We start from the raw sequence: 17,974 nt of genomic DNA on the forward strand, positions 1-17,974 counted from the left end.
GCCGCGGACCGGTACCGGGCCGCGGCCCGGGGTTTGGGGACCCCTGGTTTAAACAATAGTTCATTCTGAATTATTTTGAAAGTTTAACCGGAAACGGTGTCATCGTTGTTCCTCCCAGACGTTCAGCACGTCCGCACGTCGACGTGAGCATCTATGAAAAAAGCTACGGGTGAGGTGGTTGTAGTGGTCCCCGAAACATGTCATTTATCCCCCGGGTTGACGCGCCGAGGACCAGCGGGGATATGAATCCCGCCGCCGCTTGAACCAGCGACTTCCTTCACTGCCGCGGGTCAACCGGAGCGTTAGAGCACGCGGAAGACACCGGGGCTCTCAGTCTAGTCGAGAGAAGATGGCGGAGTTTTCTCCCGTCCTGCCGATGCGGGATGGAGGAGGACGTTTTAGCCAACCCATCTTCCCTCGGTCCAGGTCCGGTTCCGAGTCCGAGAGCGAGCTGTCCCAGAGCCTGGCCCGGACCAAGATCCGCTCGTACGGGAGCACCGCGAGCGTCCCGGCCTCGCTGGGAGAGCGATACGTCGAGCATCGGGTGACGGACAGCGATACCCTGCAAGGCATCGCTCTCAAATACGGCGTGACGGTAAGGTGGCCCGCGACCGCTGCCACGCTGGTGTGTGCGTGACGTTCACCTGGACGGGGGGACGTGATGCACCATGAACGCAGTGTTGATGCGTCGGTCACCAGCAGCCCAGCGGAGCCACAACACTGCATGTTAATCGGTTTTCGGCTAACTGAATTGCGTGCATGTTTGTTCGCACCAATATGTAATAAAATAGGTCCTGCATTGTTTAAAAAATAAAAATATATTCTTCTTTCTTTTTCCTTCTACTTTTTAGAGAGAACACTCGAAACAACATCTAACGAGATGTTTGATTCTAATTTGAATGTAGCATGCTCAAACGGCTGCTAACAAACCAAATAACTAACCCTAATCCCAATGCATTGAGTTTTGAATGTAGAGTTTGTGTCCGTTTACATCCTCCTCTCTCGTTAACATGCAGTTAGACTAAAGGACTCGTTGTTCACTTGAAAGGAATCAAAAAGATTGAATGCAGTGACTTAAAAACTACTTTTATATCTGACACAATATTTAAGGGGTTGTAAGCCGGTCCTTGGGTCCAAACTTTTACCCGAGTAAGCTGATGGCTGAGTCATCAACATCTATTAACTCTGTCTGTTTGCTCTTGACATGCCAGATGGAGCAAATCAAGAGGGCCAACAAGCTGTTCAGCAACGACTGCATCTTTCTGAAGAACAGTCTCAGCATCCCTGTGGCGGCGGAGAAGCGCTCCATATTTAACGGACTGTCCCTGGAGTCTCCCGACGGGGACGGCGAGGCCTCGTGGCAGGAGACGGACATCGAGGAGCCCTCGCCGCCTCCTTCCCCGCCCCCTGAGATCTCAAAACGCCCCCAGCCAGAGGAGCTGTCCGCCAAAGACTTCTTACACAGACTGGACTTGCAAATCAAACAATCCAAGCAGGCAGCACGCAGGCTGAAGGAAGAGGAAGTAAGGTGAGGTGTCTGTCGTTGTCCCCCCCCCCCCCCCCCCCAACACACACACACACACCCACACTTATGTGCTGCTTATGTTCTGCTTATGTTCTGCTGATGTTCTCTGTGCCGTGGACGAGTGCACGCTTTCAGACCGGGCTGGGATCGCTCGTTGCCAGTTATTGTCTTTCTGAATTTAGCTAAGTTAGAAAAGTAGCATCAATCAGCCGGTGTTTATTGTGGGTGTGACGGTTGCTTCATGAACGTCCGTGGCACATTTCTAGTGCTTAACAGATGGGACACATTTGTAAGTTTGGTGAAGTCCAGCATCCGTAGGCCTTTTTTTTTCTCTCACTGCATTACTGTTCACAGTCCCCTTAATCCTCAAAAGTACCAGACATAGTAACATTTGGACTAAAGATCCCCTTAGTGCGTGGGAGGGTCTCGACTCTCACCCCTCGGCTCCGTATGGTGATCGCCAGAAATCCCGATCGGCGAGACAGGAAAGTGCAGGCGCTCTCACGGAAGGTGATGGGAGTCTTTTTCTTTTCTGCCGAACTTGTCAGATGACACATTCTATGGCAATCAGATGTGTGGAAGGACGTGGCAGAGACTCTCTGAAGGTGAGCTCAGCACTGAGGGAGTACCGGATGCCTGGCATCCCCATTCATTCAAGGACAAACAGGCGTTATTGGCACAATCGGTTTAGTCGGGGCTGAGTCGCACCACAGCATAGAGAACACGCCTCTAAAAAGCATTTAGCTCATACTGCAGTACCTCCTGTAGCAGCCGGTATGTAAATTCCCTTCCTGTTGTGGCAGCTGCTCCGGCTTCAGCTGTTCTTTTGTCTCTGATTTCTATTATCGCTGCCAGTCTGACACCTTGTACCAGAGCTCTAAGAGACCTCTGATTGCTCCTGAAAGAGTAAGGATGGTCTCATCCTAGTCATATACGAAACAGTTCATACCAAATAGTATCAATATAATCCGCCTGCAGAATAATTATAGCATGTAGGATTTAAATTTTTTTCCTGACGTCCCGTCAATTTGATTTTTATTTAGTGTTATTTTCCGATCTAGAATGAGGTAGTACCTTCATCATTTTTTTTCATGTGAAAGAGCCAGAAGAAATCCTCAATGGAATATATTTTTTAGACTTATTAATAATACGGATTTGATTGAATTAAAAGACTCTTTATTAACATCATGTGAAAAACAGTTATTACTTGGTCCATGTTTGAAAGTCTACTAAGTCGGTTCTCTACATACTATTCGTCAGGTGAGATAATTGTAGTATTTCAGCATTATGTGACCAATCACTGCTCAACATTTCCTATTAAATGTGGTCACAGTGTGCCAGCAACCCTAGAGCTGTCTTTTCGTTTTTTCAAAGACACAAGCGTAAATGCGCACGACAAAGACTTTTAAAATGTCTCTGTTCACAGTTTAGCAATCAGTTTCTCAAAGTGTTTACGTAGCCACCAAAGCCGAGCTTTGTGTTGAGCCTTGTTTCCAGCCACATCAGAGGCCGCCTGTGGAGCTGCCGTGTGTTCAGACAAACACGGACTCACTGCCTTGTTTCCAGAGTAAACACAGGCCGCACGTCCTCTGATGGAACACACCGCACACCGGCTGCTCTGCCAGAGGATCCTATGTCGTCGCATCTGTCCCGGCTTGATCGAGAGCTACCGCATCGCTGCGTGGGTTTACATGATGAAGATTTGTTTCGCTGGGAGTCGTGGCCGCATTTCTGCCACAAACTCCTGCAACTTGCTTCCAAAGACGTCTTTCCTGTCACATAAGTTTCTTTTCCTCGTTCAACAACTTTACGGAATCATTCTAAGGGCTCATTTAGAGACAGGATAGGAAATAGGGTGAGAAAAGAAACACATATTCTTAACACCTAAAACTGTGGTTGTGCCAGGAAACAAGATATGAGTCAGAACAAGTTTATAGAAAGTAGTGAATTAAAATGTTATGTTGTTGAATATGTGTATACATATCCCCAAAATAGCCATACTATAATAGAAGATAGACCAATCGATCCAGAGTTATTTTTAACTCTGCCTCATTAAATGTTTATTGTGAACATCCAGATGCTCAGGGATTTATTTTAGGTACATTGAAAGAGTATCTGCACTTAGAAATAAAACTATATTATCTCTATTTTAATTGATTCCTTTTTTATGATCAGTCTAATGTTCAATTAGTTAAAAATTACCTTTTACATTTTTTTAATTTCACAAGCAATTTGCTGCATTTGAGCATTTATAATGAAAGCAGCAAAAAGGCCGAAGTGAGGACACTTCAGTTTCTTCATCTCCACTACGGCTGTTGTGATGGTGCGTTTTCGCATGTTTTTAAAAGACTGCTCCGTCATCCCTCAGGATGTTCTCATGACACGAAGAATAATAAAGTATATAGGTCTAGAGCCACATTTTCTTTCGCTTGGTACTTTCACTGTTCTATCTCCTCGAGTGTGCGTGTTGCAAAAAAACCTAAAAGATGTCTTTTCTTCTTCTCGTTGGCAGGAACGATATGGAAGACTACACGGCCCCCACAACGTCATATCAGGAGATATAAAGGACCCGTCCGCATTCTGCAGGCACACGCTCAAACATACAAACAGTACTACAATGCTTTCTTTTACTTTACTCTTTACCGTTTTGCTTTTACCACACCACGTTAAACTAAAGTGTCATGTTTGCCTTTTATTTTTTGATATGCAACTATTGGATGTGCATGATGGTTTACAGCTCGGAGGAGCGTTTGCAAAATCCCCTCCTATAATCGTATCACTGGAGAGTATATACAGGCCTTCCTCATCAATGTTTACCCAGTACGAGCTCGCCCCAAACCGAAGCGGCGGGCGGACTCGCGCCTTTGAACACGATGTTTTGCCTCATTAAAGCTTTGGTCTTTGGGGTGGAAACAGAATGGACCGCTCTAATTATTTATTTTCTTTTTAAGCGTGAATGCATTATTTATGTGTGAAGAACTGTCTGTTACAGCTGTTTTATTGTGCTTTTAAAAATTCTATTTGTTTTATTTGGAGAGAATAAACGTGTAAGCAAACCAAGCAGGAGGCTCTCGTGTGTTTTCATGCAGGTTCGTGTGAGCACGTGGACGTCAACTAGAGGAGTTCTTTTGGGGGGTTTGTTTCCCCCAGTGCTGCTTCGTTGTCATATTTAAGTACACAGGTAAAGAAAAGGCAACGTTTTAATTGCTTTTAAACTTTAGGAAGAAATCACAAATATTTACATTTAAAAATACGTATCTTGATGCTCTAGAGATGGAAATGTTGAAGTCAGAGACACGCAGAGAGCATTAATGGTACAAACGGTGGCCCCTAGTGGGCCCCGAGAATAACTACAGCAAAAGATAACAGAAATACAGAGATCATTGACATGATGCACAACAAATATTTTTTTGGGTCAAATAAAAAGCAAGATCACATAAAGACCGTACATGTACACTGGAAAAAGTAAATATAATCATCTAAATCAGGTTACATTGAATGAGTACACGTTGATATATATGCATGTTGCTGCAAAAGGTATATTGGAAAAGGTTGAAGACAAAGCTATGGCATTATACTCTCAAGACATTCATTTCCCAGGTTGGAGTAAACGCTGGCTTTTAGTTGGAGATGTGAGGTGGTTACATAAAATACTCTGATTTCTCTCAATAATATTCTAGGGATTATTACTCTGCGATCTTTGGCGTGCAAATATAATCGGGCAGCTATAAAGAATCACTAAAGTTTGTGTTGATAGTTTTATTCATTCCCTTCTCTTGATAAATTTTGGGAATGTCTGGGAGGGTTAACAAGTTCCCCTCAGCAGGTAGTTTTGAATACACAGTACATATTTTACCGTGCCATACGAAATATATGTAAGGAGTCAGTGTTTTTGTTAATATCAGATTCAGTCCTGTGTTGCCAGAGGGGCGGGGTGATGGGCGTCAGCGTTACAGGCTGCTGTAGATCCTCTTGATGGTGTCGCCCTCATCCTTGGCGATGATGCCCTTCTGAATGTAAGAGTCAACCTGCTGGTCCATGAAGTCCTTCAGTTTAGACAGGTCATAATCTGGAAAGAGAGACCGAAACAAAGGATGGGTTCATAATCTGAGATTTAAAGAGGAAGATTGTGAGGCCACAGCGATTGGCAGGATGGATCAGACTTCTTAAAACGGGACACCCAAACAAGCCATAATCTGGTGCCGCGGTTCATTATCAAGGAGGATTAAGGTCAGATTGAGCATGTTTGCCTGCGGTTGAGAAGATACCACATACATAAGTAGGTCGAAAGATCACGCCGAGGAACGTAATTGCCAAGTGTTATTCATTTAAAATTCAATGTGATTAGGAAATAGGTTTTTGAAGCACCCTTTGTAATCACCTTGCTTTCGACAAGTTCTTGTCAGAGCACCATACGGCCGCAGCAGGAAGTGGCTATATTTAGAGATGAACACAACCCACCTCTGTGTTATCCATCATGGTAACACATGAGTCTCAGCAAGCAGGCAAACCGCTGCTGCACCACTTCTCACTGACTCGTCTGAATAACAGGAGCAGCCAAGAAGTCACACAGCATCCTCCTCGTTAAAATTTCCAACAGCAGCAATTTATTGCATTGGTTTAAAAGACACAGTTGCCCATCGGACGTCACATGACGTGTGCGAGGGATTAACTGAAAGTGATTATAGATGCAGAGCGCCGCTTTTCCAAATCTTGGCCGCGAGGAGCCGAGAGCCAACGCCATGATGTTGACTTCTGGCTAATCAGTGTGGTGTGTGGGCGTACACACACACACGCACACACACCACGTGTTGACACAGGCACCCACGCAGAGTCCGCTGAGATTGTCCTAATGGGTGCTTCTGCTGTCGAGTAAACACAATAAACAGCCCGTCGCCCACTCTGTTTCTATGACACTGCGTTTTGGTTGAAAAGGCTTTTGTTGTCCTCCAGCTGAACTTTCTATGTAGAGAGAGAGAAGTAATGAATGAATACGCATTAGGTTTAATGTGGCACACCGTAGAGTATCATTCTAGCTGCTGAGTGCCACTATGGAAAATGAGGTGCTCCTGGGGGCCACATTTGTTCAGTGTGAGCTAGTCTGCTATCTGTCCATCTCTTCTGCCCAGATCACAGAGTGGCAGGCGGGGACGCCCCTGTTGTCCCTGACAACCAGTCCACGCACCAGAATGCTAATGAAGCATCCGATATAGAGCCTGGTGGGAGATGAGCACTGAACACAACTTCCCTGCTGCTCCGGACACTGCATCACTATAAACTCAGCGCTTTGTTGTCTTCTTCTGGGTTTTTAAGATGCGCACAAGAATCTAGGTCAAGCTCTGCTTGCTCCTCTGTCTTTTGACTGTTTCTCTGACTCACCAGTGGCTGAATCCCTTATTGATCGGCTCAGATTAGAGCAGGCCACTGAACGCTAGCAGTGCATTTCCATCTCACTGAGACTAGACTTTTTAGTTTTTTCTTTCGTCCGAGATGTCCTGAGATGATCAACAGTGGGCGGATGGCTCGAGTGATGAAAACTCATTATTAACATTTCCTTCTCTACTGCGCAATTAAGCACCACCGGGTTTAGGACATAGAGTTTTACAGCGTGGAACAGCAGACGAGTGCGTAGTTTCCACAGCTCTGCAGACTGGTGTGCTTTCTGGGTCACATGCTGCGTCTTTATGAATGCTGACAGTTTCAGGATGGGGGGGGGGGGGGGACACACAGACACACACACACACACACACACACACTCCCAACCACTATGAATCCATAGACATGGGAATTAATGACAAAGAGGTTGGGGTCTCTTTTGTGTTTGTAAGGGTTGTTGCTGATTCAAATTGCACAAACAAATATTGAAGAACAGGCCAAAGGAAATACATGAATAGACATTTGTCTCTGAGAAAAAGAAAATGATTAGAACGGACTCATCAGGAATGATCCATATTCATGGGTCTGGAGTGAAGCATCATTTCTGGTATTCTCATTTTACTTGCAAATTGAGGTGAACAAAAGAGACTTCTTCTGTACGTCAGTGCGTTGTCTGAGACCGGTCTGTGACCCAGCACTGTCTAGTGATGGGACATGTCTAGTTTTTAAAAGTCATAATTGCATACATTAGAGACTGTGCCTCACCATCTTTGCCCTCTTCTTTGTCGTGTTTCTTCAACCACTCGATGTTCTTCCTTATGGCCTCCAGATAAATCTCGGACTTGCCAGGATGATCTGGTGGGAGATGGAAAAAAAGGAAGAAAATGAGACATGAAACTCTTTTGCATAAAAAAGTGGATTTCTCTTGACTATTTTTCTCACACATTCACTCAGAAGAGTGAAAGTTATATATATGACTTATCAATTATTTACATCACACCATTTTCATGAAGCAAGACTATGCTTACGCTATTTTGCTATAACAATTGCAGCACATTGACAACCAGAATTGTACGGAACATTTTTGTATTGCTCAGGTACAAAAATGACCCACTCAATGTAGAAAAGTGGTAGCTGCGTTAGGTGTATGAAATCTACAGTTTGGAACTTAAATAGATATTACACACCAATCAAAATCAGACTATTGCTTCAGATCATAGTTAGATTATAAAACATACCCCTAATTTTGCCATTATATTATGCAACTTAATCTAGCACGGATTTGAATTGACATGTAATTTCCAGCTAAAAGGAATGTCCCGGTGGTAATCCTGCTCTATATCCCGTATGGATTTTATTTGTTATGCCTGCTTGCGGGTGAGTGTGTGGATTAGACTGATGAGCGTGTACAGTACAGTGTGACAGAGAATAATGGCAGCTGTAACGAGCTGTCCTGTGAGTGACTGGCCTAGTTCAGGGACTTAACTATGATTGGCATTGGCTACACACTGCGGTTTACTCCCTGTACCAAGATGTCTGGAATGGTCTCTGTTGTTATGTTTAAACTCATTTTCGAGACATTTGGGAATCTGCTATATTTGAAAATTCTGCATTTATTTGGCACATTTGACACAAGAGAAACATTAACATCGTAATGTCAAACAAATGAGTCATGACATTTACATGGCATAGAGTTTAGCCTTTTTTAGGGGCAACATTGTATTAAATAGTTTTTGCTTATTATCAACCGACTAAACAAAAAGCTATTTGTGTTTCCTGTGGTCATCAGGACTGGGTAGTGGACTGACTGGTCTCAGTGGATGGCTGCTCCTCCTTGGTTGAGTCTTTCAGGTTCTCATACTCCTTCTGCATCTTGGCGGCCTCGGCCTTGGTGTTGTCTTCCTCATCCAAATTCTTTCCTGCAGCAAACAAACAGTTCATGCAGCATGATATCGCGTTGTTGCTATACTTACGGCAATAGTTCAACTTTTTTAGGAAATATGCGTTAGCTCTCCTGCAGGGACCAATTAACATGTTGAATATATTCTGTGTTATCTGTACACAAACTGAAGTTTTAAAATGATAATAAAAACGCTGTGAGCGGACTCAAATGTACATTTATATTTTTATGTAATGACTAAACAAAAAAAGACATGGTTTATTTTTGCCTTTAGAGATGTTGGTAGGGGAGTTTCTAATATTCTGACTGAGCCCGGCTAGCTGTTTACCCGTTTAGAGTCGTAATGCTAAAATAAGATAACTGGCAGTAGCCTTACATATGCAGATTTAGATCAGATTAGATTAGATATGTACTTTATTCATCCACAGGGGGACATTTCTTTGAAGCAGGTTGGGGGGAAATAATAATTTTTACAGTTTACATTTTTTTCCCAAAAGGCCAAACTATTCCTTTGAAGGTCAATTTATCCACCAAGAATCTGCTTATAAAGTTTAGATAGTTTGTAAAACTTGAACGTTTAAAAACACTTGAGTGGGTCCCAAAGTGTTTTTGTTAATTAAATAACTATAACTATTAAACTATATTTTAAACTATATTTTAAACCATATATAACACAAATCAATGTTCCTGCACTTGCATTCCGCCTATGTAGCTTCATAGAGCCTAACTAATAATATGACAATACAATTACTTGATTCTATATATGTTAGTCATGATTGGAGGATAAATTGTGTACCGTTGGGTCTGGTGAAGTCAGGAAGCCCGAGAGCCTTGCCCAGCTTGTTCTTGGTCTGCATGGCTATCATTGCGTCCAGGTTTTCTGCAGGTGGATGAAACGGGCCAAACATTTACTTATGATTAGATTATTATTGTGACGTCAGTTCACTCTACGGCCGATGAACGAAAACCTCTTAACCATTTCAATGTCCCACACTGCTCCTGTCTGACTCAGAGGGCAATTAACATTAGAAAAGGCTTTATTCAATTATTGAAATGAAAGTTCAAGAGTATGACGGTAGTCAGAAAGTCTTTTTCTTTTCCACCATCATTTTCAATAATTCAGTTATGCATTGATTTAATGCATTATTCCTGTGACGGCTGTTCTTATACTGGGTTTTCTGTATAAGAACAGCCGTTACAGGAATAATTTATCCACAAGTAATTTATTATTTGTCATCCGTGTTTACCACAAATAATACAGAGGGTCATAAGCTTTCCCAAAAATATAAGAGAATATAAAAGACCCCAAATCACCTGGGAATAACAAAAACAGATCATTTTTCTGACAGACTGAAGATAAGTGTCAACCGATCCTCTCTGGATTAACAAAGTGGTAAACACTACGCTCAGACACAGAGGAAGCAGATTTTCTGGGGATACACACATCCCAGACATCAGCTGGAACTTCATCCTCTATATCAAGTGTTGGTTATTTACTTAAAGAAGAGGTTATTCGAGATGTGGGTATTACGAAGCAACAGAGAGACAGGAGAAACAGCATCGAGGAGCTGCACAAATGTCCTCTCTCTTCTGCATTCACAAGCCTCTTTGTAATGTCTTATTATCTAAGCATCTCACTTGCACCGTTTGTGCATTCAAGCTGCCTCCCACCTGTAACACAGTGGAAGCCCATCATTTTATCCTTTTACCTCTGCGCACACAAACCCACACACACGCACACACACATGCACAACATCTTTCTTCCTCCCCCTATCTCTCTCTATCTGTCTTGCGGCCTGCTTCACTCGATTAGCGTATAGATCGACAGGCCTGTGTGTATTCAGTTATCTCCTCACAACCTATACGACATAAAGGGTTGCCTGGGAAACCCGTTATATACTGGTGTGTAACGTCAGCAGTGGTAATTTGTTCCGCTGTAAGAGACAACCAGCTGCTGAAGGTCATCTGAAAGGTTATTGATTCATCCGTATGACGTTCAATAGTTAATCGCAGCTCTTGTCGTGGCACACAATGTAGACTTGTTCTCGTTCGCACTAATAATATTTCTCATCTGCGTTAAGATGAGTGGTGAAACAGTGTCTGACTATTCCTCAAAGTCATTCTTTGTTTTTAAGCTTCTCAAATATAAGGATTGTCTGCTTTTTTATAGAACTATACATTTTATATAACTGTAAATTGAACCTTACATTTTTTTAACTGTTGAATAAAAAAAAGCAGTTTGAAGATATCACATAGGACTCTTTACAACTTCAGATAGGCAGGTCAGATGATTGTAAGACAAAGGAAAACTAAAATAATCTTGCTGCCGATGAAACCATATATGCCCATCTGATTTTAATCCTCGACCATGTATAATGTTTTTTAAAATTCAACTGAGAGAGAGAGAGAGAGAGAGAGAGAGAGAGAGTGATGTTGGGTCTTGGGTTTCCCGAGGCTTACGCAGAGAGATGACAGCTGTCTCTTACCGGTGGCTGACCTTACCAATGGCTACTGACGTAATGGCCAGCCATAAGAAAACGTGGCTGGTCTTATAGGACGCCCCTCACATTAATCTCTCCGCACAGGCTTCACACTCCACCGCACCGGCTGAGAGGGGAAATTAACTCGACTCGCCGTCACACTTGGAAGACGAGGAAAACGCACATATATAAACACACAGACAGAGAAATGCATATGCACTCGTCGGCTCACGCAATGGACGGATTGAAGCTTGGATTTGAGATCTTTCATCACGATTGGAATCAATATTGCATTATTATTAATATACATATGAATATGTAAAGATAATGTGATACGGCAAATGTTTGCAAAATAAGCTTCTTAAAAACAGTCGACTGGCCTACTATAATGCCTTCCACTGGCAAAACTATTCTCTAAATGTAAAACAAAAATATATTTTTTGTTAGTTTAGTTGACATTTCGAGGAATAATTCTTTTAGACAACAGTATTTGGTAAAACAATAACATTATATGATCATAAATAAATGCATGTAAATGAGGTACAACCATTTGTTTGAAGTAATCTTACATCAGGATGAGCTATTATGGAACTTTTTATGGGACCTTTCAATCACGTCATGACTTGAAAATGCGAATAAATCGAGATTCTTTTGTCAAGCTAAAATCTCCAAGGTCAAGAATGAAGAATACTGTTATTGACAACAAATGCTCTGCGGTCTTCAATGACTGTGGCACCCACGACACGATTCTCCCGTCCCGGAACTGAACTGCACCGGGCTATCGATAAATAGTGCTGAGATTGTGTTATGTCTTACCCAGATAGGACACGCCCTCCTCTGGCGTGATGGTGCCGTACTTCACCATCATCTTCACAAAGTCGATAAGCGTCTTCATGATGGTGATCAATGTCTTTCTCTCCTGGGTGTCTTGATCTGCAACGGCAAACCGGAGAACAGATCTGGCATCAGTGCTCGGTTCACGTTAATTGGCCACCATGGCGTTAATGCTACCACATGGTGTTCGACTGTGGTGGTCGTGAAGATGGGACTATAAATAATTAGTTAGGAGGACAAACAAGCTCATACTCATCCTCGCAGAAAAATATCGCCATGACAACAAGAGCTTCTCTCTTTGGATACTGTGAAACATTTCTAAACTGTCTTTACCTGAGTCGAGGCTCCTGAGCAGGCGGTAGAAATTGGGGAAGTACTGCAGATCCTGGAGCCCGTCTTCGGGGCTCACCTCGTTGCCCTCCTCGGTGACTTTGTCCCAGGTCTTAGCGGCTGTGTCGCCCCCTTCTTCTTCTGCATCCATGTCCACCTCGTCCTCGACCCCATCCTCGTTTTCTTCGTCATCGTCCTCGTCCTTGTTGTAGCCGCGCCTGGGAGTCTCCCACGTGTCCTGGGGAAGCCAGGGGGTCATTGTTGTTATGATCGTCATTCGTATTGTTGCCACCCTTTTTTATCGCTGTCACTTCTCCACAGGTATTTTACCTTGTTAGTGTCTGAGCCCTGGGCGTCCTGCTCCCCCTTGGTTTCTTGGTCGTCGCTGTTGTCGTCATCAATCTCGTTGTTCTTGGCGTTTTTGGTGATGAGGTCCTGGAGAGCCTCGGCCACCTGGTATTCCAGAGTATCTGCCTGGCTGTCCGTGATCTACAGAGGCGGAAAAAAAGCAAAGAGACAGACAGATGAGAATTATGTCTCATAAGAAATGTGCTGTGAGGCGTGGTGAAACCCAACAGGGTGCACCCACCATAAACCTCGACGTGTCACATTATTGATTGCTGTTACCGAGAGAACCATCTCAGGGAGCGATTTTAACATCGCACAATTCGCACATATTTTTTCCAGGAGGAGCAGCGAAAGATAGGGAGTTCCTGCTGGGTGAATGTCAAACCACACACTGGGACAATCTCACAACCTACCAGCCCCAGTTTGAGCAGTTTCGTTACGATCCTGTCGAACACCCCTCTGTCGTCTTCCTCGTAGATCTTGTTTGCGATCTTCTGGACGATGTCCTCTGCTGTCAGCGGGGTGCCGTCGACCTGGCGGAAACTCTCTGGGTCATCTGAGAGGAGAATACACATATGTTATCATTTGTACCTGTCTAATAGCTGTGTGTTATACATTCGGTGTTTATTCCTCAATATATTCTACTTTTCCCCCTGAGGAGATGTCATGACGCTTGCTTTCTCCCTTCTGCACGCTGTACTTTACTCCATCTTCTTCTCTGTGTCTCTATTGTACACTAGAAAAGAACAAGAGTTGTCAATAATAAATGATTCTCCCTCTCCTAATATTCCACTTCTCCATATCGGCGTTACGGAATAAGGAATGTGCAATTGTTCGAGCGAGACTCTTACATAACAGCACCAGCTGATTCCCTGTGTCCACGCACAACCAGAATAAGCAGTGCCAGAATACTCTCACCCTATTGGTGAGCTCCATCACCAGTGTTGAATTCTACCTATTTATGTCTCACTCCAGGAAATAAGAAATTAAATCCCGCCTGCGCTCGCCTAATCTAGATGTAGCGTAACATGACGAGCTGCTCGTTATTGCCGGGGCGACCGCATGAATCGATGAAGTTGACCACTCAGCACTTTGTGTCTGAGTCACCTCGCCTCACAGACGCTGCTTTATGCTGAAGATTTAGATCGCATTACATGCGTACACAGTGAAATGTGTGCTGATCTAATGAGATCTATTGAGGCTCAAGGTCCATGCAGATACCTGCAAATGATTACATTTCGAGCAAATCGTAGTTGTATGTTCTCTACATGTATTTCAAAGTCTCCTGTGAAGAGAAGAAGCTGGCACAGAAGCCCGCATAAGCTTTACACAACTGCAGTGTCTGAGAGGGAGAGGGTAATCTTCCTCTCTCGCGTGCACATGTCCCGCCTTTGACTCTTTCTCTCTGTCTCTGCTCATCCCCATCACACACACATGTTTCTTCTACCTACTCCTTCTTAAAATGTCTGCCTGATAGCCTGTCAGCGACAGACAGAAGCTCGCCGCGGCATGACGCCTGCCCTTGGCGACGCGGGCAAAGGTCACACATGCAGAAGGGAAATCAGACGTCACGCTGCCTTGGGCGGCTCACCCACTTCACCCTTTCCAAATGATCCCATGGACGCAGTGACAGGTGTGCGTACCCTGGTACTTGCCGTAGTCCATCCCGGTCTTAGTGGAGTCGTAGTCCTCAGCCAGACGCCGGCTCTTGGTCGAGTCTGATTCATCTGGGACGTGCTGGTCCTCCTTCTTTGGTGGCACCTCCGTGGTCTCCTTGGATTTCCGGCCATCCGCCAGCGACTTCAACACAGTGAAGTCGTCGAGGTCCTTCTCTGACTCTGCGTCCTTGGAGGCCGCGGGGCGCTTGCTCTCTGAAAGACAGCAGGGACAGAATGACCAAACTGGAGATGAACTCCTCTCACATGAATGTGAAGCGCTGCAACATGAACCCGGCAATAATTGATTGGCAGCGAGGTTTCCCCTTACCCGCTGACTGTACTGCAGCCTTCACGCTGTCCGCCTCAGCAATCTGGGGAAATGGCAAACATTACACAAATAATTTCCACTCAGGATATAAACTCTGATTAATAATGTTTGAGGGGCTAATTCCATGGTTGTTTGACAAGTGACCATAAAGCCCATTTGGCCGGATATTGGATGCTAAAATTAACTGTGCGACATGGAGAACGAGAGCTTACCTGCTCTTGTAGTGGTCTTTCTTCTGTCAACTGTCTGTTGTACACCGTTTTATCTGGAACAACAACACATCGTAAGAACTTAACACTTTTAAGCAGGATCAGATTTTTTAGGTCATAAATGTGAATTGCTCTAGATAAATCTGCTTTTAAAACTCTTAATATATCTTATTGTACTTCTATAAAATGTGTCACTATTTTTTCTTCTTCTGGTCATTTAAATACATTCGTATGCTTCAGATATATGTGATCCTATCTGCGCTCCCAACTCACCATGCACCGCAGAGGCATGACCTTAATCGGATTATCAAACAAAAGATTAAACTGCGTCAAAAATAGACCACACGCGGCCATAACATGCGAGCGGGCGTCATTGAACGCACCGCCATTCGCTGCTGAGCTGCAGCTGAACTTTAGAGGCATTGCTTTCTGCTCTATTCCGTGTCATCAAACGGGTTCATAGGGGAACGAAACAAAGCGAAATGATCTGATTATAATGAGAATGGGATGAGAATATGTTGTGGTTTCACGAGTCTTCTGTGACAGCTAACTCAATATATATATATATATATATATATATATATATATATATATATATATACATATATAGATATATATATATATAGTAGTTGTGGACCAAACAAGACGTTTAAGGACGTCGTCGTGGCTTTGAGAAACCCTGATCAACATGTTTAACTATTCACTGATGCACCAGACAGAGAAGAGAAAACAATTGACACATTAATAAACAATGAAGTTAGTTTCAGCTCTATATATACAAGATAGGAGAACATACAAATAAACTAATAACCCCTTTAAATTACCTGCACTTTAAGGTAGAATGTTTAATAGACTCATTTTGTTTGGGGCAGATATTCTTATATTTATAATGCGTTTTAATGATGAGATAATATATCCAAGAGAACCGTGTAGTATTTTATCTCTTTTAATTTTAGACACCATATGTGCTGAACAGTAGGCTAGGATCATATTGGACTTCGTGGCGTTTTTACAAATCTTCTTTTGTAATCATTGACTTCCTAAACAACATTTTTAAATAGCATATCTACATTATTAAACATATTAGCCTATTGCAAAACAATCTTTACAGGTCAAGATTACTAAAAATGCATGTCTTTCGCACGGTCAGATGCGATGGCCAACTCACCATCCGCTGAGGCTGTAGGTGTGGGGAAGGCAGATATCTGGCTCACTACATTCAGGGCTAGAAGCTGGAAAAGGACAAAAAGGCCGAAGTATTTAGACGCCATCCTAAAATAAGCTGTCTCGGGTTGTCCGGGAGGAAGATTTATCCTGTGGGTCAAAGTGCTGAATGTGTGGACAGCTCCGCTCCGCTGCGCCCGGTCGCTGGTGCTGAAACTACCTCGGAGGCTGCGCCCTGGAGGACCCAGTGTGTGTTGTTGCTGCTGCTTCCCGTCGGCTGAAGGACGGGCCTCCCGAGCCAATCAAAATAGTATGTGTCCAGAGCTTTAACGTGATTGGTTGTAATCTAAAATACAGGGCGGAACTAGGAGTTTCAGTGCCGCCTTCGCCCTCTTGGTACTTGCGTAGGTTTGCAGGTGGCTCCCATGCTAGCTGTGAACGTGCTAGCTAAAGTGTGCTCCTCTAGGGGGCCCAAACACAGCAACACACGCGCCCAGGAACTCTAGGTGGCGCTGTTTCTCCGGTGACAGTTACCCAAACGTCCACTCCTCTCCACTCAGCTGCTGTCAGGCTGCACAACAAACTGCAGTAGATCGCTGGAGATCTTGGCACACTCAGCACTTTATTTTCCTGGAAACTTTAACCTACTGGAAATTCACTTTGGTCACTGCCTTGTGTATATATTTTGTTTCCTCTGTATATTTAGTATTTTAGTATTTAGTACTGTTATTGTGTTTTGTGTTTTATTTGTATATTTGACTACTGCTCTAATTTGCACCCGCTGCTGTGATCCTGAAGGTTCCCCACCGTGAGACTAATAAAGGAATATCTCATCTCATCTCATCTAATCTAATAATACCAGAAAGCACACACCATTTTCAAATATCACAATATGTCCAATGTAAGAGAAAAATAAAAAATAAAAAGACAGACTGAATAATGTCTTAAGTATTTAAGAAGAATAAAATAATTAGATCAAAGATAATAATAACATAGGCCGAACATGGCTTTACACCGATAATACAGGTACAATTATACCGTTTAAATATGTGTATTTATTAATGCAGTTGTACAAAAACTTGACAGTTCAGTGTGTTGATATTTTGATGAATTATTGATGCAGATATAGTTACTCAATAAGAGTAATTCACCCGGTGTTTCCCTCAAAGATAGCAGAAAGGAACAAAACTACCTTTTGACTCCAACAGACAGTAAGTAAATAATGAGTGAGCATGTGTAAGGAGTGATTGGCAGATGTATTAGAAAAATAATTATGGGCTTAGGCATGCAAAAGCAGATAGTCTTCCTGACTAAACGCTTAATTTGTTCTCAAGGTATCAAGCGTCTCAATTTATTGTTGAAAGTGGCTTTTTTGAGTGAAATTTAATGTATTTCGGTGAAACACAATATTTGTGAAAATAAATCGCAGGTTGTTTTGAATGTTTGGACAAGGAGGTGTTTCAAGGGAATATTCTCCATATTTTCACCTGTCCATCATAGAGATCAGATTACTTTTTTTGTCATCTGTACAGAAAGTACTTACTTTTCTGCAAACTGTAAATTGGCCTTCATATTGTTGAAACATATTTGAGTATCCAATTTAGATGACTTGATTACTTCCAAACTCTGGACCTGCATACATGCAATGAACAAAATTGAAGAACACAAATACTGTTTATTTGTTATATCTGTTTGTCATTATTAGACAGGGATTATATCTCCCAGTTTGCCTGGGAATGCCTCGGGATCCCTCATGAGCTGGAACATGTTGCGGGTGAGAGGGAAGTCTGGGTCAGCCTGCTGGGTCTGCTGCCACCGTGAC

At 43.1% G+C, this 17,974-nt stretch overlaps 2 protein-coding genes across 3 annotated transcripts; one reads left to right on the top strand and one right to left on the bottom strand.

The window, feature by feature from the left end:
• Positions 1-118: 118 nt before the first annotated feature.
• Positions 119-4,586, top strand: lysmd2 (LysM, putative peptidoglycan-binding, domain containing 2). Its single transcript, XM_056412099.1, has 3 exons — positions 119-595; positions 1,212-1,528; positions 4,038-4,586. The coding sequence occupies exons 1-3, from the start codon at positions 350-352 to the stop codon at positions 4,087-4,089; spliced, it is 615 nt and encodes a 204-aa protein (XP_056268074.1). The 5' UTR covers positions 119-349; the 3' UTR covers positions 4,090-4,586.
• Positions 4,587-4,712: 126 nt separating this feature from the next.
• Positions 4,713-16,362, bottom strand: scg3 (secretogranin III). 2 transcript variants are annotated; one of them, XM_056412098.1, is made up of 12 exons: positions 16,157-16,362; positions 14,992-15,044; positions 14,780-14,822; positions 14,449-14,664; positions 13,207-13,349; positions 12,776-12,934; positions 12,449-12,683; positions 12,098-12,214; positions 9,598-9,681; positions 8,710-8,820; positions 7,667-7,756; positions 4,713-5,594 (listed from the first exon to the last, which is right to left on the bottom strand). In XM_056412098.1, exons 1-12 carry the CDS (start codon positions 16,257-16,259, stop codon positions 5,476-5,478), a joined length of 1,473 nt encoding a protein of 490 aa, XP_056268073.1. In that variant the 5' UTR covers positions 16,260-16,362; the 3' UTR covers positions 4,713-5,475. The 2 variants fall into 2 exon arrangements, with proteins under 2 accessions (XP_056268073.1, XP_056268072.1); XM_056412097.1 differs by having other exon boundaries at positions 14,437-14,664.
• Positions 16,363-17,974: the final 1,612 nt, after the last annotated feature.

Source organism: Pseudoliparis swirei, chromosome 4, assembly GCF_029220125.1.
Source record: "Pseudoliparis swirei isolate HS2019 ecotype Mariana Trench chromosome 4, NWPU_hadal_v1, whole genome shotgun sequence".
NCBI lineage: Eukaryota > Metazoa > Chordata > Actinopteri > Perciformes > Liparidae > Pseudoliparis > Pseudoliparis swirei.

What these genes read in the sequence shown, in the direction of transcription:
- scg3 (XM_056412097.1), bottom strand. Translation starts at nt 16,259, where the DNA reads ATGGCGTCTAAATACTTCGGCCTTTTTGTCCTTTTCCAGCTTCTAGCC. An exon ending in GGACTACGGCAAGTACCAGG is followed by an intron (nt 13,350 to 14,436) that starts GTACGCACACCT and finishes TTCTCCTCTCAG; the next exon opens with ATGACCCAGAGAGTTTCCGC. An exon ending in AACTGCTCAAACTGGGGCTG is followed by an intron (nt 12,935 to 13,206) that starts GTAGGTTGTGAG and finishes CCGCCTCTGTAG; the next exon opens with ATCACGGACAGCCAGGCAGA.
- lysmd2 (XM_056412099.1), top strand. Translation starts at nt 350, where the DNA reads ATGGCGGAGTTTTCTCCCGTCCTGCCGATGCGGGATGGAGGAGGACGT. An exon ending in CTCTCAAATACGGCGTGACG is followed by an intron (nt 596 to 1,211) that starts GTAAGGTGGCCC and finishes TTGACATGCCAG; the next exon opens with ATGGAGCAAATCAAGAGGGC. An exon ending in CTGAAGGAAGAGGAAGTAAG is followed by an intron (nt 1,529 to 4,037) that starts GTGAGGTGTCTG and finishes TCTCGTTGGCAG; the next exon opens with GAACGATATGGAAGACTACA.